General features: G+C 39.9%; 5 protein-coding genes across 5 annotated transcripts; all 5 read left to right on the forward strand.

The window, feature by feature from the left end:
* LOC131446661 (proteinase-activated receptor 3-like) lies at nucleotides 1–892 on the forward strand. Its single transcript, XM_058618047.1, has one exon. The coding sequence runs from the start codon at nucleotides 5–7 to the stop codon at nucleotides 890–892; it is 888 nt and encodes a 295-aa protein (XP_058474030.1). The 5' UTR covers nucleotides 1–4.
* Nucleotides 893–8,061: 7,169 nt separating this feature from the next.
* LOC131446662 (proteinase-activated receptor 3-like) lies at nucleotides 8,062–8,952 on the forward strand. The gene has a single exon (XM_058618048.1). The coding sequence runs from the start codon at nucleotides 8,062–8,064 to the stop codon at nucleotides 8,950–8,952; it is 891 nt and encodes a 296-aa protein (XP_058474031.1).
* Nucleotides 8,953–12,948: 3,996 nt separating this feature from the next.
* LOC131446663 (proteinase-activated receptor 3-like) lies at nucleotides 12,949–14,762 on the forward strand. The gene is made up of 2 exons (XM_058618049.1): nucleotides 12,949–13,830; nucleotides 14,484–14,762. The coding sequence occupies exons 1-2, from the start codon at nucleotides 12,949–12,951 to the stop codon at nucleotides 14,760–14,762; spliced, it is 1,161 nt and encodes a 386-aa protein (XP_058474032.1).
* Nucleotides 14,763–17,866: 3,104 nt separating this feature from the next.
* Nucleotides 17,867–18,739, forward strand: LOC131446664 (proteinase-activated receptor 3-like). Its single transcript, XM_058618050.1, has one exon. It carries the CDS (start codon nucleotides 17,867–17,869, stop codon nucleotides 18,737–18,739), a length of 873 nt encoding a protein of 290 aa, XP_058474033.1.
* A 3,070-nt stretch (nucleotides 18,740–21,809) lies between these two features.
* LOC131446666 (proteinase-activated receptor 3-like) lies at nucleotides 21,810–22,685 on the forward strand. The gene has a single exon (XM_058618051.1). The coding sequence runs from the start codon at nucleotides 21,810–21,812 to the stop codon at nucleotides 22,683–22,685; it is 876 nt and encodes a 291-aa protein (XP_058474034.1).
* The last annotated feature ends 206 nt before the right edge of the window (nucleotides 22,686–22,891 follow it).

The raw sequence follows: 22,891 nt of genomic DNA on the forward strand, positions 1-22,891 counted from the left end.
CATCATGGAGGTCATTCACATCAACTCCTCTGTGCTCAACATCTCTCACAGACCAGACAACTCCACTGTTGGAGAGATGACAGTGTATGAGCGATGCAAGCACATGCCCTCTATCCTCATTTGGTACCTGGGTCTTCAGTTTATCAACACGTTCCTGGGCATACCGGCCAACCTCACCGTGCTGTGGCTCATTCACAAGAACAAAGACTCCTCCTCCTCAGATATCTTCATCTTTCAACTGGCCATATTAGATATGCTCTTCTGTCTCATCCTTCCTCTTGAACTGGCCAACAAACTCTTCCCTGACACCAGCAGCAGCTGGTTCGTCCTGCGCTTCTTCTACGGCCTGAAAGACTCCTCACCGCTGTTTCTTTCCTGCATCTGCTTGGACCGGTACCTAGCGGTGGTCCACCCCATCTTCTTCACTGAGCTCAATGGCCGGCATCACAGAACAGTCCTGGCCATAGTGGTCTGGATTATCATTTTGGCCTATACCGCTGCTTATTGTGTAGGAAACATTCCCAACTTTAATAAGGTCTTTCCGGCTATGATACCAGCAGCATTTGCTTTCATGGTCTTCTGCAACATTGCCATTCTGTGGGCGCTGCGGCAGTCAGGACCCGGCAGAGATGAGATGCACCCTATGAAGAAGAGAGCCTTCAAAATGGTCCTCATCATCCTGGCCATCATAGTGTTCCACTACCTTCCACCTGTGGCGCTGTTCCCCTTCGAAGAATATTTCTCTCCTGACGTGTTTCTATGCTATATTAACTTCTTGGCCTTCGGCTTGATGGATCTCAGCAGTAGCGTTCAACCGATGCTCTACCTCTCCAAGGAAAAGATGCCACAGAGCCTCAACTGCTGTCACAGCTGCACCACTCATGCACAGTAGACCCCCATGAAAGGTTTCTATATTAAAGTTAATCTATGAATATACTACTCACATGGTTCAATACAACAATATTTTGGATTTCTGATACATTTGTTTCACACATCACATTGTTTCAAGTAAAGTATCACCACTTTGAAAATTAACTACTTAAACACAGTTTTAGCCCAAGACCCTATTTGAACTTAGCATTACCACAGTTCACTTTCAGCTCCTATGTGTAAGAATTAGTGACATCTAATGGTTCGATGCCTACACATAGTGGCCATATATACGTGAATAGTACTTACAAAAAGCTTCATGATTGGACCACTAGATCGCCTGTCTGCGGCAGCCCCAACAGACATATAGGAGCCATTTGGCTTAATTTGTCCACTAGGTGTCATTCTGCCATTTTTTTTTGACCACTTTGTTTAGCTGCTGTAAGTCACGCTGTGGTGGCAAGCGATTATGTGTAGTGAGGGAGATTGTAAAAATCGATGTAAATTAGTCTGATAAATTCCCCTATACACATAAGGCCAGTGGTTGCTTCTAAAGTGCGCCATCTAAAAGCCTTGGTATACTTCCACAAGCAGCCCACAGACCCAATGCGCTCTGTGCGCACAACGCGATATGCATCACCAGATTTTGGAAGCACGCGCAAAGAGCATGTTGGGTGCACATGGACAACGCATGCACAAACTGAACTTACGCCCCACCAATAGGTGGAGTATAAGCCCTGCTCAACAAGCAGAAAATCTCAGCTGTCATAGGGTGAAAGGGAGGGGAACACCCTGGTTAGGTCACCAGTCCATCACAAGGCCACATAGAGACAAACCACCACCCACTCTCAACACCCAAATCTGCATGTTTTTGGACTGTGGGAGAAAACCCACACACACTCAGGGAGAACATGCAAACTACATGCAGAAACAAACAAATATTTATACATATGGCTGTTGGTTAACTTAGCAACAGCAACGACCACTAATTTATGTCTTAACGCCAATATTTAGTCACTTCTCTCTACCACTTGCGAACAAGAAACGTGCAAACATTTCACACAAATGACACAAATGTATATGTACGTCATGTTATTTCTGCGTCCAGCTTTGGCTGTATACTGTATACTGTTTTTTCAGCTTCTATATGTGGTGACACACTTCAGCCCCATGTTTTTTAAAGCAATGGATTTTCAACTAATTCATTACAAAGTCTGTATCCCCATTGTATGTATAGTATATATATTATTTAGCCTTAAACTGATGTCAAATTCACCCTAAATAAATATCAATAAAGATTCATCTTGTCTGTCCTTATCTCATTTTCTTTTCTGTGAACTTTAGTTCAAATTTCACAAATCATCCCACAATTTAGTTTGAGTAGTATGTGTAGTAAACAGACTTAGTTTTTTTCTGACTTACCAAATAATTACAGACGCTGTGGTTTTGTATTCTTTACATTTGGATTATATTTTCTCTTTACTTTATAATTTTTTTTAATTTAAATAATAATAAATATAAATTCAAATAAATTCAGAGTAGCAAACACTAAATTAAAGTATGCAAGGATTAGGTGGAGAGTGGGGACAACAGTTATTTTAGGAAGGTGCTGCAGTATTCTGTTGAACAGGTGAGTGTCATTTTGCATTTAAAAAAAACAAACTCCTGATGCTCTGAATTAATAACTATCGCGTGAGATTTTCAGTCCTCCTTTAGGCTGTTACTAGTATTTATATAATAGCACAGATATTATTAGTTCATATGTTCTGTGGGGGACAAGGTTGTGTTTGTAGTCAGGCTTTGCATATGACTAATATTAAAGTAAAGACTAATATTAATTTATTGAACAAAACTGCGTAGAAATAAATCAAAACTATGGAAAATGCATGTTAATTTTTGCATCTTAAAAATAACAGCATCAGGTTTTGCCTTTTCTGTTTATGATTGACAGTTTTTACTGTTAAATATTAGAATGTATTTTGTGTGACGTTGACAGCCTTTAAGAAACCCTCTAACACAGGGTTTCTCAATCCTGTTCCTGTGGACCCACACTCAGCTCCGACAGCCCAAATATGACCCAACTGTCAATAATTGTTAATCAATAAAAGCATTTTCTTATGTCTTTGTCTGTTTTCTGAGCCCTGCTGTCAGCTAAGCGCTCAAACAATTAAAACAAATGTTTCCATATTAGACTCTTTAAATTTATGTTAAAGTCTTTTGTGGTCATTTTTTAAGCCACATCCAATCCGATCTGCACTCAAGCCTCCAATTTTCCCCGTTCTACCTCTTGTTTTGCGCACTCGAGTTCAATTTTAATTCTGCACATTCTCATTTTTATCTAACTGAGGAAGTGAGAGCTCCTTCTGCTGCTCAAACGACAGCAGGAACTGTTCCTGCTGCTACCCACCTTCACCACAACAACAAACTAAAATAACAAATAGTGTGAATGTCCCTATCAGATAAGTTACTCACAAGTCTATTAACCACAAACAGGATATCACAATAAGAAATTACAAATTTGCAAATGCATGCTCACAATTGATTCTCATGTGACTGTCTCAAGCCACCCCCCAAAAAGAAGAAAAATGTCAAACCATAAGAGGGAGATCAAACAAACAAAGTTACTCACATGTTGGATTCCATCCACAAGGCAGTCGTTTGACGAGCCCCATATTGTTGAGGCTGTGTGTAGCCAAAAAAGGAGGAGAGGCGAGCAGAATGTCAGTCAATTAGTCAATTAGTCGATCAGTGTTGAGTAGTGTTGTAGTGGGTGGAGTGTGCTGAGTGTTGTGTGTGTGTGTGTCCTCTCTCAAGTCAAACAGTCGAAGAAGAACAAAATGAGCGACTCAGGCCTGCAGGAGGAGCTGATCAGCTGCTGAGAGGCGGCCCCACTCACAAGCACACCTGAACCTAAAGGGGCGGGAGCACAGTCAGAGAAAACACACACACACACACACACACACACACGTGTTATGTCCCTGTGGAATCTTATTTTGTTGTCTCTTCTTAGTAGAAATGTTTCTTCTTTGTCTCCAACAATTTCACTCCATTTCCCTGCCCCCCCGTTTCACTCTAACCCTAACCCTAACCCTACCACCCTTTTTAACCTTCAACTCACACAGCTGATGCAAATGAAAGAGCAGGAGAAGCCTCAGCCAAATTTACAAAACAATTGTACCCAGATTCACCTGATTCACCAGAAAGGAGTGAGGAAATAACTCAGCGCTATTGTCCTTTACCAAATCTGGTAAAACAACATGTCCGGCTACAAGAGGAAATAGTATTTTTTGATCCAAAATGCAGAAAATGATTCTCAAAATAGATTTCAAGGAAAACAACTGCCTGAAAATAGTATATCATTTATGGCACTAACTGAGTTCTAAACAAAACAATTAAATTATATCTGCTTGTTGGTGTTACAGCTCCTCCACAAGCCATGCAGAGGCCGAAGGACCCAAACCGACTTCTCACTCAGGTTCGACACCAACAACAAACCACCGATAGATAGAAATCACACTAGCCTGCAGGAGCATGTGTGATGCTTACTTGATTTCCTTTTGTATTCATAAAGGAGGTGATTGAGAAGAGCGAACACATCGCCCAGCTGGAACAAGAGAAATCAGTGTGGATGAAACTTTCTGAGGACTCTACCTTCATCTGAACCAATTACACTCCACCCACAGCCTAAAATGGCAGTCATAATGTCCTAATGGTGACATATCCACACTGGTGTGGAGCAAACTCTCTCTCAAATGACCTCTCATGGCAGTGACGCACCTTCAGCCATGAAACGCCCTAAACCCTAACCTGTGACTGCAACATGTCACCACTACTAAACCCTGAACAAAACCCTGTTTTGACCAAAGGTCTAAACTTTGCAGTTGCCCCTGATCCCAGTGGTAGATCTTATCACAGCCACAGAGCCAGTGAATAGAAACAAACTGCTTGAAAGAACACGTAGGCAGAACAACAGTGACTTAAAGTATCAGCCACCCTGTCTAGTTCTAAAGCATCCTCGTCACTGATGAGGATATCACGGTCTTACTGACAAGGGGAAAATAACCTTGGACAGATTATGCTGGAGGACGATGGTGGTGAGAGTTGTTCTTGATCCAGAGCAGACAGAAGTGAACAAGTTGTTGGAAGCTGAGCCGTCTGAAGGCTGACCAGCACTGTTGACCATGCTGGGGTTAGGGTTAGACAGGTTAATTTAGAGTGTCTAATCAAAGGCCCTCAAGGTCAAGGTCAAGGTCACAAGAAGCCACTACGCTGTATGAAATCCTACAGTTTTCACAACACAATGGCACCAAGGTCAGGAGGCCACCTTCTGACAAAAAATATGTCAAACATGTAATTTCCTGATGCAATAACTTTGAGCCAATGTGTGAACTTCAAATCAAGACCGTTGACAAACACGAGTCTGATCATCTCCATCTTTTTAAATAACACATGAGACAAAAGACTGAATACCTTTCAATACCTTTTTTTCTGGAAGGCAGATTCTGCTGCTGCTGCTGTGTGTTTCTGCTCTCATGCTGAATTTAGCAATTCTGTGCCACTCTTTCTCCTTCACCATTTTCGTCTTAACCTGACAGCAAGACAAACAGGTCATGCACAAATGTAAAGAACCCGGTACCAAGTTTTAAAAAATGGCAACGTTCAGCTGTTGCAACACACACACATATCAATTAGCAGCAGAAATACTGTACCCTTTTATATAGAGGACTGTATATTGATCTATTCGTTGCTGCATGATACTAAAAGTTCATAAATCGCAGGTGACACAAAGAAGAGTAACAGGTTGATGTTCAAGTGTAATGCAGTCAAATTCAAACCCACTGACAAACATCACACCGTGATACTTGTCGACCTTGTGTAATATGTTACTCATCATTACACTGAATTGAATCAGAAGCGATTTTCTGGACTGTTGCATCAGTTGTTTACTGACGATTTTCCGTCAGCCACCAACGGTTTGTTGCATCATTGACAATCGGGGTGAATGGATGATGGCTTGCCGTGACACGTACTCAACACAAACGTTAATATTTTTCCAATTTTCTTTTTTTTACTCCCCCCTTAAATCATTTTTACACTTTGACGCCATATAAGTCATTGTTTTCCCTCATTGTTTCATGATTATTTCATTTGTTAGATTTCAGGAGGAATGATGACTGTACAAGGGCCCGAACAAACACTTCTCGTCATCCAGGGGGAGATCTTCAGCTACAACACCCTGATTGGATGATCAGATAGAGCAGGATCCCTGAAGTGTTGGGTCATTTTTCCAAAAGATGTTTTTTTTATTAATCATTTTGATGTGAAGACTCAGTGATGCTTCACAGTGGGACAGACGTACGCAAGGATTCGGTGGAGAGCGGGGATAACGGTTGTTTTAGGTGCTCTGTTGAACAGGTGAGTGTGATTTTGCATGACAAATAACTACTGACCTTTCCAAAGGAGAGAAGTAATTTCTTTCGTAAAAAAGGATTACTAAAGTAAGACTATAAAAAACTGCGTGTTTGTTTTTGCATCTTAAAAAAAGGCTACAGGTTTTGTTTGTCACAAAAACAGGATCAGGTTTTTGCTTTTCTGTTTATGATTGACATTTTAAATGTTGAAATGTGTGTTTTTCTGCCTCAGATTTTATGGTGCATTGTTACTGCAGTCCGTTGCCATTAACTGTCCTTGCTCGTCAAGCGTTAAAGTTTATATAGCAAAATGAAGGTGTGATGTTTTATATTTACTCACATATTGATACTCACATTTTCATCATGATTCATATTGAAATTGACAATCCACATTGACTGGAGCAATCCTGGGGACCCACGGCCATGTTTTAGATGTCTTAGATGTTTTAGATGAGCTGTCCATTTGAATCAGGCATGTTGGAGCTCTAGATAGTGTGTGTGTTATATGATAATATCATAATGTTTCAACAGGTGCGAAATAAGATATTTGGTCAAATATAACAACAGCCTACTAATATTCTAGCAGTATGGTTTAATAGCACAGACATTTCTGAAAAGAAATTTTTATAGATCCTATATAAGATGCAGCAATGGTAATGTAACGACTTACGCTGCCTCATCAAAGTGACTAAAAAATTCAACCATTTAGTTTCAGCTCACATTTCCTTTCTCTTGTTCTCTCTCAGTCTCCTTCCCTTCATTTCCTCATGACTACTGATTTTCTGAGTTTGTTTTTACACAAACATACACAATGTTAAAGGTTAATAAATGTCCATTTTACTATGTCTTTTATCAAATCAATCAACTGACTGATCTATTATCAGGGTTTATGTCAAAGAATAATGTCACATTATATTATTACAGCAGAAGCTCTTTGATGCAGCAGGACTTTACTCCTTAAAGGTGGAAATAAATCATCATATACATATATATGTATATATATATATATATATATATATTGCTGTGCTGTGTTGCTGTGAAAAGAGGTTTGGCCACCGATTGTTCATGGACGGTCAGCAATAAACCATTGTCATACGAATTCACCTACACTGATTAACACAACCAGCTGCACACATTTCTCTCTGTGTTCCTCTGTAGTGTTTAGAGCTTGTGTCGCTGCACACAGGAGGTGATTAGTTTTATGTCAAGTTATCACAATGAATGGTTCTAATCTGTCCTGCATGTGTCCAAAGATCTGATCACATAAACCACATTTGGAAGAAAGGCAATCTGTCCCCAGTATGGATTATTTATTTGTATTTATCTGATTCCACCTCCACAATATTAACACTGATTGCCATATAATTTCTTCTTTCTAACGGTGAACACTTACTTATGTTACAGCAGCGTGTGTAGGGCATGACTCATTTCTCTCTCTCTCTCTCTCTCTCTCACACACACACACACATACACACAAACACAGTGGCAGCAAACACATCTATACAATCAGACTCATTGGAAACATTAACAGTTGTAACTGTGCATATTTGAATAAAGATGGGGTAAGCCAGCTCTGATCATAAGTGGACACAGGAGACACATCCAGGACACAATTTAATACCAGTTTGTGAACAATCCTACTTAAAGAAACTGAATCACAGAGAATGGATGTTGGTATCAGGTCTGAATGGGGCCTTTATGAATGTCATATAACAACAGAATCTGGTGTGTGTTTGTTTGACAGATCTGTGTTCTCCAGACGACCTTCGTTCTCACCATCATGGAGGTCATATACATCAACTCCTCTGTGCTCTACGTCGCTCACAGACCCTACAACTCCACTGTTGGTGAGAAGACTGTCTATGCGCAATGCAAAGACATGCCAGCTGTCCTCATTTGGTACCTAGGCCTTCAGTTTATCAACATGTTCCTGGGCATACCGGCCAACCTCACCGTGCTGTGGCTCATCCACAAGAACAAAGGTGACTCCTCCACCTCAGATATCTTCATCCTTCACCTGGCGATATTAGATGTGTTCTTCTGCCTCATCCCTCCTCTTGAATTGGCCAACATAGTCTTCCTCACCACCAGCAGCACCTGGTACATCCTGCGCTTCTTCTACGGCCTAAAAGATGCATCACCACTGTTTCTTTCCTGCATCTGCTTGGACCGGTACGTAGCTGTGGTCCACCCCATCACCTTCACTGAGCTCAAAGACCGACATCACAGAGCAGTCCTGGCCATAGTGGTCTTGATTATCATTTTGGCCTATGCTGCTGCTAAATGTGTAGGCAACATTCCCAACTTTGAGAAGGTCTTCACAGCGATGATACTTGGAGCATTTGCTTTCATGGTCTTCTGCAACATTGCCATTCTGTGGGCACTGCAGCAGTCAGGGCCCGGCAGAGATGAGATGCACCCTGTGAAGAAGAGAGCCTGCAAAATGGTCCTCATCATCCTGGCCATCATCGTGTTCAACTACTTTCCACCTGTGGCGCTGTTCCCCTTCCAGGAATATTTCTCTCCTGACGTGTTTCGATGCTATATTCACTACGTGGCCTTCGGCTTGATGGATTTCAGCAGTACCGTTCAACCGATGCTCTACCTCTCCAAGGAAAAGATGCCACAGAGCCTCAACTGTTGTCACAGCTGCACCACTCATGTACAATAGGCCCACATGAAAGGTTTCTAAACTTGGCACAAAAAGTAAGAACATTTGTGTTAGGATAATTATTTCTTTGTTAAAACAATGCTTCTTCACAATAAATCTTAAATAGTGTTAGAAAGCGTGTTTATTTCTCTTTTAAATGGTTCATTTGTGGGTTGAGCAGCAAAGTATTGGAAATATGAAAATATGAAAACCAAATCTTCTCTGCCAATGCCAAACAGTTTATTCTGCTATTGTTTTGTGTCGTTTATTGGACTGGATGATTGAAGTCTTCAGAAACCAGACATATTGGCAATTTAACAATGTATTTGTTCAACGAACAGGGGCCTCAGTAGCATGTGGAAGAACCATACACAGCCAGCATTTGTCGCAAGTCAGCCAATGTGGTTGTGCTGGTCACTCTGGTACAAACAGCCCGCCCAAGCTGATCCCACCAGAGTTTAAATTGGTTGAGGTGAGGACTGCAGGCAGGCCAATTTATCCTCTCCATTCCCAAGTTCTGGAGGTAGTCTCCGATAAATCCCATTCTGTGGAGGCGAGTGTTCCCACAGTTGGTCCCAGACTGTGGATATATGGAATTGCCACTGGCCTCCAATTATGACAAGCTATTACACTATCAGTGCAGCAATCAGCATTGCATTCTATGCGTCTTCTCCACACTTTGACCCTACGATCCAACTGTTGTAGGCAGAATCTGGACTCATCGCTGAACATATAATGTTTCTCCACATGTTCAGGTTCCAGTGCACATGTTGCCAACACTACAGTAGTGTGAACAGGGCAGTCATGGTAGGCTTCCTGGCAGCGCTATGAGACTAGAGATAGGCTGTGTGCAGTCTATTGCGGATGTCCAGACTGTCTCTGACATGCCCTGTTATATGGACAGTTTGCAGATGGTACTAAGGCTCACTCAAAATAATGCTGCAACTTTGTTTTGTGAAAAAAACACCAGCTTAAAGTTGCCCTAGGGCACAGACCCTGTACAGGTCAGTCAAATGTGGCATGCTTGGAGCAGACACCAACTGAGCGCTATAACAGGGTCAATGCTTCACAGGCACCAGCAGAATTAGCTGTTTTTCATGGGCACAACCCACATACTCAACTCTGCTGCTCATCCCACATATGTATTATCCTTGCAAATGTGGCATAATTTGAAAGGGAAATAAACTGCCTTTCCAACTGTATAAGATGTATTGACATGCATGATTGTTACAACAGCAACAACAACACAAATTGACTAATCACAAATGCTCTGGGTTTATATTAAAGTTATCTTATGAATGTATCAACATACTGCAATATGAATGTGCTCAAGTGGTTAAATACAAGAATAGTCTATTTAAATTGTCAGATTTAATATGGATTTCTGACATCTTTTCACACCTTATTTCCAAAATAAGTATAACCACTGAAAATGAAGTACTTAAGCACATTTTTTAGCTCATGACCCTGTTAGAACTTAGCATTACCATAGTTCACTTAAAGGCCCAATGTGTAAGAATTATTGACATCTATTGGTGAGAATCCTGCATACAGTCCCTGTATGTGGCATGTTTCACTTCTTTACACAATGTATACACATGACTGCATAAATACAATAGGACCACTAATTTATGTCTTAACACCAATATTTCAAAACTCAAGCCATTTTTACTTTTCACACAAATAATGCATATAGGTAATGTTATTTCTGCATCCTGCTTTGGCTGTATACGGTTTGCTTTTTCAGCTTCTACATATAGTGAGACACTTCAGCTCCAAGTTTTCTCCAAAGCAATGGATTTTCAACAATTCCATTACAAAAAGTCTGTATCTCCATGTTACACATGCATTGTAAGTCTGTATTTCATTTCAATGACATATTATACATGCACATAAACAGTCAGTATGAATTTGTAACGCTACACATGAATATTTCTTTCGACATTTAGCCTTCAACTGCTGTCAAATTCACTCTAAATAAATATCAATCAAGATTAAACTTATCTCATTTTCTTTTCAGTCAACTTTGACTTGGTTACAGTTTGACTTTAGTTTAAATTTCACAAATCATCCCTGCAATTTGCTTGCCCCTAACGTAAGCTATTTGTTATGCATTATTTGAACTAAATATCTGTGATCTGCTGGAGAACCATCTGCTCCACTGACGGAGTGATATGTCACTGTTTGGACCAATCATCCTTTAGTACAGACTTCTCCATCTCAATTACTAACACTGTCAATTTTAATATTGTGTGAGAACTTCAGTCCTGCTTTAGAGAGTTACCAGTATTTGCATAATAGCACAGATATGATTAGTTAACACGGTGAACAAGGAAACAAGGTGTTGTCTGTAGTCAGGATGTGCATATGCTGTTCATATCCCCCTTAGTTACAGCGATAGTGGGATCTGCCGCTCGTCAACCTGGTGGAAACATAGTGAAACAATCCTACAAGACTTTTAATGGCAAGATCAACATTAAGTATGGCTCACACAAATGCTCTTTGAAGGGGACAAGAAAATGGCTGAGGAGTCTGCGATGTGTCAGTGACACTTAACTAAGGTAAGAGATTTCGTTTACTACACAAAACTGCATAGTATTCAATCTGAATTGGAGAAGGCAACAAAGGGCTTCTCAATCCTGGTCCTGTAGACCCACTGCCCTGAATGTTTTAGATGTTTTCCTGCTCCAACACACCTCATTCAAATAAATGGATCATTAGGCTTTTTCAGTGCTTGATGATGAGCTGACTATTTGAATCAGGTGTGTTGGAGCTCTAGATAGTGTGTGTGTTATATGATAATATCATAATGTTTCAACAGGTGCGAAATAAGATATTTGGTCAAATATAACAACAGCCTACTAATATTCTAGCAGTATGGTTTAATAGCACAGACATTTCTGAAAAGACATTTTTATAGATCCTATATAAGATGCAGCAATGTTAATGTAACAACTTACGCTGCCTCATCAAAGTGACTAAAAAATTCAACCATTTAGTTTCAGCTCACATTTCCTTTCTCTTGTTCTCTCTCAGTCTCCTTCCCTTCATTTCCTCATGACTACTGATTTTCTGAGTTTGTTTTTACACAAACATACACAATGTTAAAGGTTAATAAATGTCCATTTTACTATGTCTTTTATCAAATCAATCAACTGACTGATCTATTATCAGGGTTTATGTCAAAGAATAATGTCACATTATATTATTACAGCAGAAGCTCTTTGATGCAGCAGGACTTTACTCCTTAAAGGTGGAAATAAATCATCATATACATATATATATGTATATATATATATATATTTCTGTGCTGTGTTGCTGTGAAAAGAGGTTTGGCCACCGATTCTTCATGGACGGTCAGCAATAAACCATTGTCATACGAATTCACTTGCACTGATTGACACAACCAGCTGCACACATTTCTCTCTGTGTTCCTCTGTAGTGTTAAGAGCTTGTGTCGCTGCACACAGGAGGTGATTAGTTTTATGTCAAGACAGATGGAGGCAACTAGTAAAGCAAACACTGTGTGTCATGCCTGGGCCTTTGACCCCGTTATCACAATGAATGGTTCTAATCTGTCCTGCATGTGTCCACAGATCTGATCACATAAACCACATTTGGAAGAAAGGCAATCTGTCCCCAGTATGGATTATTTATTATTATTTATTTATTTATTTGTATTTATCTGATTCCACCTCCACAATATTAACACTGATTGCCATATAATTTCTTTTTTCTAATGGTGAACACTTACTTATGTTACAGCAGCGTGTGTAGAGCATGACTGAATAAAGATGGGGTAAGCCAGCTCTGATCATAAGTGGACACAGGAGACACATCCAGGACACAATTTAATACCAGTTTGTGAACAATCCTACTTAAAGAAACTGAATCACAGAGAATGGATGTTGGTATCAGGTCTGAATGGGGCCTTTATGAATGTCATATAACAACAGAATCTGGTGTGTGTTTGTTTGACAGATCTGTGTTCTCCAGACGACCTTCGTTCTCACCATCATGGAGGTCATATACATCAACTCCTCTGTGCTCTACGTCGCTCACAGACCCTACAACTCCACTGTTGGTGAGAAGACTGTCTATGCGCAATGCAAAGACATGCCAGCTGTCCTCATTTGGTACCTAGGCCTTCAGTTTATCAACATGTTCCTGGGCATACCGGCCAACCTCACCGTGCTGTGGCTCATCCACAAGAACAAAGGTGACTCCTCCACCTCAGATATCTTCATCCTTCACCTGGCGATTATAGATGTGTTCTTCTGCCTCATCCCTCCTCTTGAATTGGCCAACATAGTCTTCCTCACCACCAGCAGCACCTGGTACGTCCTGCGCTTCTTCTACGGCCTAAAAGATGCATCACCACTGTTTCTTTCCTGCATCTGCTTGGACCGGTACGTAGCTGTGGTCCACCCCATCACCTTCACTGAGCTCAAAGACCGACATCACAGAGCGGTCCTGGCCATAGTGGTCTTGATTATCATTTTGGCCTATGCTGCTGCTAAATGTGTAGGCAACATTCCCAACTTTGAGAAGGTCTTCACAGCGATGATACTTGGAGCATTTGCTTTCATGGTCTTCTGCAACATTGCCATTCTGTGGGCACTGCAGCAGTCAGGGCCCGGCAGAGATGAGATGCACCCTGTGAAGAAGAGAGCCTGCAAAATGGTCCTCATCATCCTGGCCATCATCGTGTTCAACTACTTTCCACCTGTGGCGCTGTTCCCCTTCCAGGAATATTTCTCTCCTGACGTGTTTCGATGCTATATTCACTACGTGGCCTTCGGCTTGATGGATTTCAGCAGCACCGTTCAACCGATGCTCTACCTCTCCAAGGAAAAGCTGCCACAGAGCCTCAACTGTTGTCACAGCTGCACCACTCATGTACAATAGGCCCACATGAAAGGTTTCTAAACTTGGCACAAAAAGTAAGAACATTTGTGTTTGGATAATTATTTCTTTGTTAAAACAATGCTTCTTCACAATAAATCTTAAATAGTGTTAGAAAGCGTGTTTATATCTCTTTTAAATGGTTCATTTGTGGGTTGAGCAGCAAAGTATTGGAAATATGAAAATATGAAAACCAAATCTTCTCTGCCAATGCCAAACAGTTTATTCTGCTATTGTTTTGTGTCGTTTATTGGACTGGATGATTGAAGTCTTCAGAAACCAGACATATTGGCAATTTAACAATGTATTTGTTCAACGAACAGGGGCCTCAGTAGCATGTGGAAGAACCATACACAGCCAGCATTTGTCGCAAGTCAGCCAATGTGGTTGTGCTGGTCACTCTGGTACAAACAGCCCGCCCAAGCTGATCCCACCAGAGTTTAAATTGGTTGAGGTGAGGACTGCAGGCAGGCCAATTTATCCTCTCCATTCCCAAGTTCTGGAGGTAGTCTCCGATAAATCCCATTCTGTGGAGGCGAGTGTTCCCACAGTTGGTCCCAGACTGTGGATTTCAGTATGAAATGATATCTATATCATTTCTTTTCATGGTCTTCTGCAACATTACCATTCTGTGGGTGCTGCGGCAGTCTGGGCCCGGCACAGATGAGATGCACCCTGTGAAGAAGAGAGCCTTCAAAATGGTCCTCATCATCCTGGCCATTACAGTGTTCCACTACCTTCCACCTGCGGCACTGTTCCACTTAGAGAAATATTACTCTCCTGACGTGTTTCAATGCTATATTAACTTCTTGGCTTTCGGCTTGATGAATTTCGGCAGTAGCACTCAACCGATGCTCTACCTCTCCAAGGCAAAGATGCCACAGAGCCTCAACTGCTGTCACAGCTGCACCACTCATTTACAATAGACCCACATGAAAGGTTCCTATATTAAAGTTAATCTACGAATGTACTCATGTGGTACAATACAATACAAAAATAATATATGTAAATTGTTTTGATTTAAACACTGATTAATTTTGGATTTCTGATTTTTTTACACAACTTTCTCCAAGTATCACCACTTTCAAAATAAACTACGTATACACAGTTACCACAGTTCACTTAAAGGTCCAGTGTTTAACAATAAGTCACTGGAAAACATTTCGTATGGAATGCACACTCTGTGTGGTTTGTCTATTTGGGCTGTTGTAGAAACATGGCGGCACAAGACAGCAGCCTCTGTAAAGCAAGGCCATTGTCTACGGTTCACATTATAAACTTGTTCTAAGGCTACGTAAAAACAGAAGGTTTTTATTTGACATCAGTTACACACTTATGCAAACATATTTACGCATAGTATATCCATTTCTGCAAATAAACCTTCCTAATGTCAAAACTGTTTTTATGGGGTCTCTGTGGGAGCAAATGAGAATCTCAACTCCTTCATCCCCTCTGTTTTTATCTAAAGGTCTGAACTTTAAATCTTGTGGCATGTTTCACTTCTTTACACAATTTATACACATGACTGCATAAATACAATAGGACAACTAATTTATGTCTTAACACCAATATTTCAAAACCCAAGCCATTTTTAGATTTCACACAAATAATGCATATAGGTCAAGTTATTTCAGCGTCCTGCTTTGGCTGTATACGGTTTGCTTTTTCAGCTTCTACATATAGTGAGACACTTCAGGTCCAGGTTCTCAAAGCACTTGGTCTTTACAAAAAGTCTGTATCCCCATGTCACATGTAAATTGTATTGTAAGTCTGTATTTCACTTCACTGACGCATGTTTTCTCACATCTATTTTTAGGTTCTTGGTTTACTGCATTTCTTTCTACATTTATCCTTCAACTGCTGTCAGATTCACGTATTCACAATACGTGTCAATAAAGCTTCATCTTATCAACAGTCAACTTTAACTTGCTTACAGTATGACATCAGTTTAAATTTCACAAATCATCCCACAATTTGTTTTGAACCAATCACCCTTTAGTACATGGAAAGACACATTTTGGTCATAAAGTGCCCCCTGTGTTGAGAAACACCTTCTGGACACACACACTCATGTGCATCTGTAGTGAACAGACTTAGTTTTTCCTGACTTACCCAGGAAATAATGACACAGACGGTGTTTTTGTATAGTACTGAACCTTTTAAACTCCTGCACAAGTATGTAAAGAAAAGTAAAAACCTTTCTTGGATATATGTTCTCTTTAATTTAGACACAAATCACAGAAAAGTAACATACAATAAGTTCCTAGTAGCAAACACTCAGTTTGATATACATTGCTATGCAAAAAGTAGCCTTATGATTGTGGATGAGATGCGTCACTCCTGCATGTGTCTGTTGTACACCATTCATAAGAAAAGCCTAAAGCTAAACAACTAAAAGTTGATATTATTTTGTGACGGTGGCTTAAAAACAATGCATTTAGGATTGAGAGCTGGTCAATCAATAGTGAATACTCACATTCACATTAGAAACAGTAGATCAGACCCGACCGTTAAAGCTTTATACAGCATTATAGTCACAGTTGCCGTAATTCTCAGCCTTCATCCATTAAGAATCTTCTAAAACTTTATTATTTTGCACTCAAACTTTCAGCAAGGCTTTACAAAAAGTCTGTATCTCCATGTTACACGTGCATTGTAAGTCTGTATTTCATTTCAATGACATATTAAACATGCACATAAACAGTCAGTATGAATTTGTAACGCTACACATGAATATGCACATTATATGTATAATACACGTGATTTCTCTTATCTATTTGTAGACTGTCATTTTACTGTATTTCTTTCGACATTTAGCCTTCAACTGCTGTCAAATTCACTCTAAATAAATATCAATCAAGATTAAACTTATCTCATTTTCTTTTCTGTCAACTTTGACTTGGTTACAGTTTGACTTTAGTTTAAATTTCACAAATCATCCCTGCAATTTGTTTGCCCCTAACTTAAGCTATTTGTTATGCATTATTTGAACTAAATATCTGTGATCTGCGGGAGAACCATCTGCTCCACTGACAGAGTGATATGTCACTGTTTGGACCAATCATCCTTTAGTACAGACTTCTCCATCTTAATTACTAACACCGTCAATTTTAATATTGTGTGAGAACTTCAGTCCTGCTTTAGAGAGTTACCAGTATTTGCATAATAGCACAGATATTATTAGTTTGCACGTATGTGGGAAACAAGGTGTTGTCTGTAGTCAGGATGTGCATATGCTGTTCATATCACCTTTAGGTCCAGCGATAGTGGGATCTGCCGCTCGTCAACCTGGTGGAAACATAGTGAAACAATCCTACAAGACTTTTAATGGCAAGATCAACATTAAGTTTGGCTCACACAAATGCTCTTTGAAGGGGACAAGAAAATGGCTGAGGAGTCTGCGATGTGTCAGTGACACTTAACTAAGGTAAGAGGTTTCGTTTACTACACAAAACTGCATAGTATTCAATCTGAATTGGAGAAGGCAACAAAGGGCTTCTCAATCCTGGTCCTGTAGACCCACTGCCCTGAATGTTTGAGATGTTTTCCTGCTCCAAAACACCTCATTCAAATAAATGGATCATTAGGCTTTTTCAGTGCTTGATGATGAGCTGACTATTTGAATCAGGTGTGTTGGAGCAGGGGAAACAAATGCAGGACAGTGGGTCCACAGGAAAAGAGTTGAGAAACCCTGCTCTAACTACTCTAGATAATTAAATTGTGTGTGGTATATAAATCATAATCTTTAAATAATCACAGTTGCAAATGATATATGGTGAAATATAACAATAGCCTACTTATATTTATTAGTATGATTTACTAGCACAGACATTTCTGAAAATAAAGTTGTATAGAGCCAAAAAAACAAAAATCCTATATAAGCAACTGAATAACATAGAATGGATGTTGATACCAGGTCTGAATGAGGGCCTTTATGAATGTTTTTATCAACAGAATCTGGTGTGTGTTTGTTTGACAGATCTCTGTTCCCGAGACAACCATTGATCTCGTGTTCATGGAGGGCACATACATGAACTCCTCTGTGCTCAACATCTCTCACAGACCTGACAACTCCATTGTTGGAGAGATGACAGTGTATGAGCAATGCAAACACATGCCTGCTGTCCTCATTTGGTACATGTGCTTTCAGTTTATCAACATGTTCCTGGGCATACCTGCCAATTTCACTGTGCTGTGGCTCATTCACAAGAACAAAGACTCCTCCTCCTCAGATATCTTTATCTTTCAACTGGCAATATTAGATATGCTCTTCTGCCTCATCCCTCCTCTTGAACTGGCCAAACTAGTCTTCCTCAATACCAGCAGCATTTGGTACGTCCTGCGCTTCTTCTATGGCCTGAAAGACTCCTCACCACTGTTTCTTTCCTGCATCAGCTTGGACCGGTACGTAGCTGTGGTCCACCCCATCTTCTTCACTCAGCTCAAGGGCCGGCATCACAGAACAGTAGTGGCCATAGTGGTCTGGCTCATCATTTTGGCCTTTACTGCTGCTTATTGTGTAGACAAGATTCCCAACATTAATAAGGTCTTCCCAACAATTATATCTATATCATTTGTTTTCATGGTCTTCTGCAAAATTGCCATTCTGTGGGTGCTGCGGCAGTCTGGGCCCGGCACAGATGAGATGCACCCTGTGAAGAAGAGAGCCTTCAAAATGGTCCTCATCATCCTGGCCATAACAGTGTTCCACTACCTTCCATTTGTGGCACTGTTCCCCTTAGAGAAATATTACTCTTCTGACGTGTTTCAATGCTATATCGACTACTTGGCTTTCGGCTTGATGAATTTCAGCAGTAGCACTCAACCGATGCTCTACCTCTCCAAGGAAAAGATGCCACAGAGCCTCAACTGCTGTCACAGCTGCACCACTCATTTACAATAGGCCCACATGAAAGGTTCCTATATTAAAGTTAATCTACGAATGTACTCATGTGGTACAATACAATACAAAAATAATATATTTAAATTGTTTTGATTTAAATATTGATTAATTTTGGATTTCTGATTTTTTTTACACAAATTTCTCCAAGTATCACCACTTTCAAAATAAACTACGTATACACAGTTACCACAGTTCACTTAAAGGTCCAGTGTTTAACAATAAGTCACTGGAAAACATTTCGTATGGAATGCACGCTCTGTGTGGTTTGTCTATTTGGGCTGTTGTAGAAACATGGCGGCACAAGACAGCAGCAAGGCCATTGTTCTAAGGCTACGTAAAAACAGAAGGTTTTTATTTGACAGCAGTTACACTTATGCAAACATATTTACGCATAGTATATCCATTTCTGCAAATAAACCTTCCTAATGTCAAAACTGTTTTTATGGGGTCTCTGTGGGAGCAAATGAGAATCTCAACTCCTTCATCCCCTCTGTTTTTATCTAAAGGTCTGAACTTTAAATCTTGTGGCATGTTTCACTTCTTTACACAATTTATACACATGACTGCATAAATACAATAGGACAACTAATTTATGTCTTAACACCAATATTTCAAAACCCAAGCCATTTTTAGATTTCACACAAATAATGCATATAGGTCATGTTATTTCAGCGTCCTGCTTTGGCTGTATACGGTTTGCTTTTTCAGCTTCTACATATAGTGAGACACTTCAGGTCCAGGTTCTCAAAGCAATTGGTCTTTACAAAAAGTCTGTATCCCCATGTCACATGTAAATTGTATTGTAAGTCTGTATTTCCTTTCACTGATGCATGTTTTCTCACATCTATTTTAAGGTTCTTGGTTTACTGCATTTCTTTCTACATTTAGCCTTCAACTGCTGTCAGATTCACGTATTAACAATACGTGTCAATAAAGCTTCATCTTATCAACAGTCAACTTTAACTTGCTTACAGTGTGCTTATCAGTTTAAATTTCACAAATCATCCCACAATTTGTTTTGAACCAATCACCCTTTAGTATATGGAAAGACACATTTTGGTCATAAAGTGCCCCCTGTGTTGAGAAACACCTTCTGGACACACACACTCATGTGCATCCGTAGTGAACAGACTTAGTTTTTCCTGACTTACCTAGGAAATAATGACAAAGACGGTGTTTTTGAATTGTACTGAACCTTTTAAACTCCTGCACAAGTATGTAAAGAAAAGTAAAAACATTTCTCGGATTATATGTTCTCTTTAATTTAGACACAAATCACACAAAAGTAACATACAATAAGTTCCTAGTAGCAAACACTCAGTTTAATATACATTGCTATGCAAAAAGTAGCCTTATGATTGTGGATGAGATGCGTCACTCCTGCATGTGTCTGTTGTACACCATTCATAAGAAAAGCCTAAAGCTAAACAACTAGAAGTTGATATTATTTTGTGAAGGTGGCTTAAAAACAATGCATTTAGGATCGAGAGCTGGTCAATCAATAGTGAATACTCACATTCACATTGGAAACAGTAGATCAGACCCGACCGTTAAAGCTTTATACAGCATTATAGTCACAGTTGCCGTAATTCTCAGTCTTTATCCATTAAGAATCTTCTAAAACTTTATTATTTTGCACTCAAACTTTCAGCAAGGCATTACAAAAAGTCTGTATCTCCATGTTACACATGCATTGTAAGTCTGTATTTCATTTCAATGACATATTATACATGCACATAAACAGTCAGTATGAATTTGTAACGCTACACATGAATATGCACATTATATGTATAATACACGTGATTTCTCTTATCTATTTGTAGACTGTCATTTTACTGTATTTCTTTCGACATTTAGCCTTCAACTGCTGTCAAATTCACTCTAAATAAATATCAATCAAGATTAAACTTATCTCATTTTCTTTTCTGTCAACTTTGACTTGGTTACAGTTTGACTTTAGTTTAAATTTCACAAATCATCCCTGCAATTTGTTTGCCCCTAACTTAAGCTATTTCTTATGCATTATTTGAACTAAATATCTGTGATCTGCGGGAGAACCATCTGCTCCACTGACGGAGTGATATGTCACTGTTTGGACCAATCATCCTTTAGTACAGAGTTCTCCATCTTAATTACTAACACCGTCAATTTTAATATTGTGTGAGAACTTCAGTCCTGCTTTAGAGAGTTACCAGTATTTGCATAATAGCACAGATATTATTAGTTTGCACGTATGTGGGAAACAAGGTGTTGTCTGTAGTCAGGATGTGCATATGCTGTTCATATCACCTTTAGGTACAGCGATAGTGGGATCTGCCGGTTGTCAACCTGGTGGAAACATAGTGAAACAATCCTACAAGACTTTTAATGGCAAGATCAACATTAAGTTTGGCTCACACAAATGCTCTTTGAAGGGGACAAGAAAATGGCTGAGGAGTCTGCGATGTGTCAGTGACACTTAACTAAGGTAAGAGGTTTCGTTTACTACACAAAACTGCATAGTATTCAATCTGAATTGGAGAAGGCAACAAAGGGCTTCTCAATCCTGGTCCTGTAGACCCACTGCCCTGAATGTTTTAGATGTTTTCCTGCTCCAACACACCTCATTCAAATAAATGGATCATTAGGCTTTTTCAGTGCTTGATGATGAGCTGACTATTTGAATCAGGTGTGTTGGAGCAGGGGAAACAAATGCAGGACAGTGGGTCCACAGGAAAAGAGTTGAGAAACACTGCTCTAACTACTTTAGATAATTAAATTGTGTGTTGTATATAAATCATAATATTTAAATAATCACAGTTGCAAATGATATATGGTGAAATATAACAATAGCCTACTTATATTTATCAGTATGATTTACTAGCACAGACATTTCTGAAAATAAAGTTGTATAGAACCAAAAAAACAAAGATCCTATATAAGCAACTGAATAACATAGAATGGATGTTGATACCAGGTCTGAATGAGGGCCTTTATGAATGTTTTTAACAACAGAATCTGGTGTGTGTTTGTTTGACAGATCTCTGTTCCCGAGACAACCATTGATCTCGTGTTCATGGAGGGCACATACATGAACTCCTCTGTGCTCAACATCTCTCACAGACCCGACAACTCCACTGTTGGAGAGATGACAGTGTATGAGCAATGCAAACACATGCCTGCTGTCCTCATTTGGTACTTGTGCTTTCAGTTTATCAACATGTTCCTGGGCATACCTGCCAATCTCACCGTGCTGTGGCTCATCCACAAGAACAAAGACTCCTCCTCCTCAGATATCTTTATCTTTCAACTGGCAATATTAGATATGCTCTTCTGCCTCATCCCTCCTCTTGAACTGGCCAACCTAGTCTTCCTCAATACCAGCAGCATTAGGTACATCCTGCGCTTCTTCTACGGCCTGAAAGACTTCTCACCACTGTTTCTTTCCTGCATCAGCTTGGACCGGTACGTAGCTGTGGTCCACCCCATCTTCTTCTTAACTCAGCTCAAGGGCCGGCATCACAGAACAGTAGTGGCCATAGTGGTCTGGCTCATCATTTTGGCCTGTACTGCTGCTTATTGTGTAGACAAGATTCCCAACTTTATTAAGGTCTTCCGAGCAATGATATCTATAACATTTGTTTTCATGGTCTTCTGCAACATTGCCATTCTGTGGGTGCTGCGGCAGTCTGTGCCCGGCACGGATGAGATGCACCCTGTGAAGAAGAGAGCCTTCAAAATGGTCCTCATCATCCTGGCCATAACAGTGTTCCACTACCTTCCACCTGCGGCACTGTTCAACTTAGAGAAATATTACTCTCCTGACGTGTTTCAATGCTATATTAACTTCTTGGCTTTCAGCTTGATGAATTTCAGCAGTAGCACTCAACCGATGCTCTACCTCTCCAAGGAAAAGATGCCACAGAGCCTCAACTGCTGTCACAGCTGCACCCCTCATTTACAATAGGCCCACATGAAAGGTTCCTATATTAAAGTTAATCTACGAATGTACTCATGTGGTACAATACAATACAAAAATAATATATTTAAATTGTTTTGATTTAAACACTGATTAATTTTGGATTTCGGATTTTTTTTACACAACTTTCTCCAAGTATCACCACTTTCAAAATAAACTACGTATACACAGTTACCACAGTTCACTTAAAGGTC

The sequence above is a fragment of the Solea solea genome, chromosome 19, assembly GCF_958295425.1.
Source record: "Solea solea chromosome 19, fSolSol10.1, whole genome shotgun sequence".
Taxonomy (NCBI): Eukaryota; Metazoa; Chordata; class Actinopteri; order Pleuronectiformes; family Soleidae; genus Solea; species Solea solea.

Bases quoted from the DNA above. Each gene is read 5' to 3' on its own strand.
- LOC131446661 (XM_058618047.1), top strand. From the start codon at position 5: ATGGAGGTCATTCACATCAACTCCTCTGTGCTCAACATCTCTCACAGA.
- LOC131446662 (XM_058618048.1), top strand. From the start codon at position 8,062: ATGGAGGTCATATACATCAACTCCTCTGTGCTCTACGTCGCTCACAGA.
- LOC131446663 (XM_058618049.1), top strand. From the start codon at position 12,949: ATGGAGGTCATATACATCAACTCCTCTGTGCTCTACGTCGCTCACAGA. The intron at 13,831-14,483 runs GTACAATAGGCC...GTGCTGCGGCAG, and splicing joins GTCACAGCTGCACCACTCAT to TCTGGGCCCGGCACAGATGA.
- LOC131446664 (XM_058618050.1), top strand. From the start codon at position 17,867: ATGAACTCCTCTGTGCTCAACATCTCTCACAGACCTGACAACTCCATT.
- LOC131446666 (XM_058618051.1), top strand. From the start codon at position 21,810: ATGAACTCCTCTGTGCTCAACATCTCTCACAGACCCGACAACTCCACT.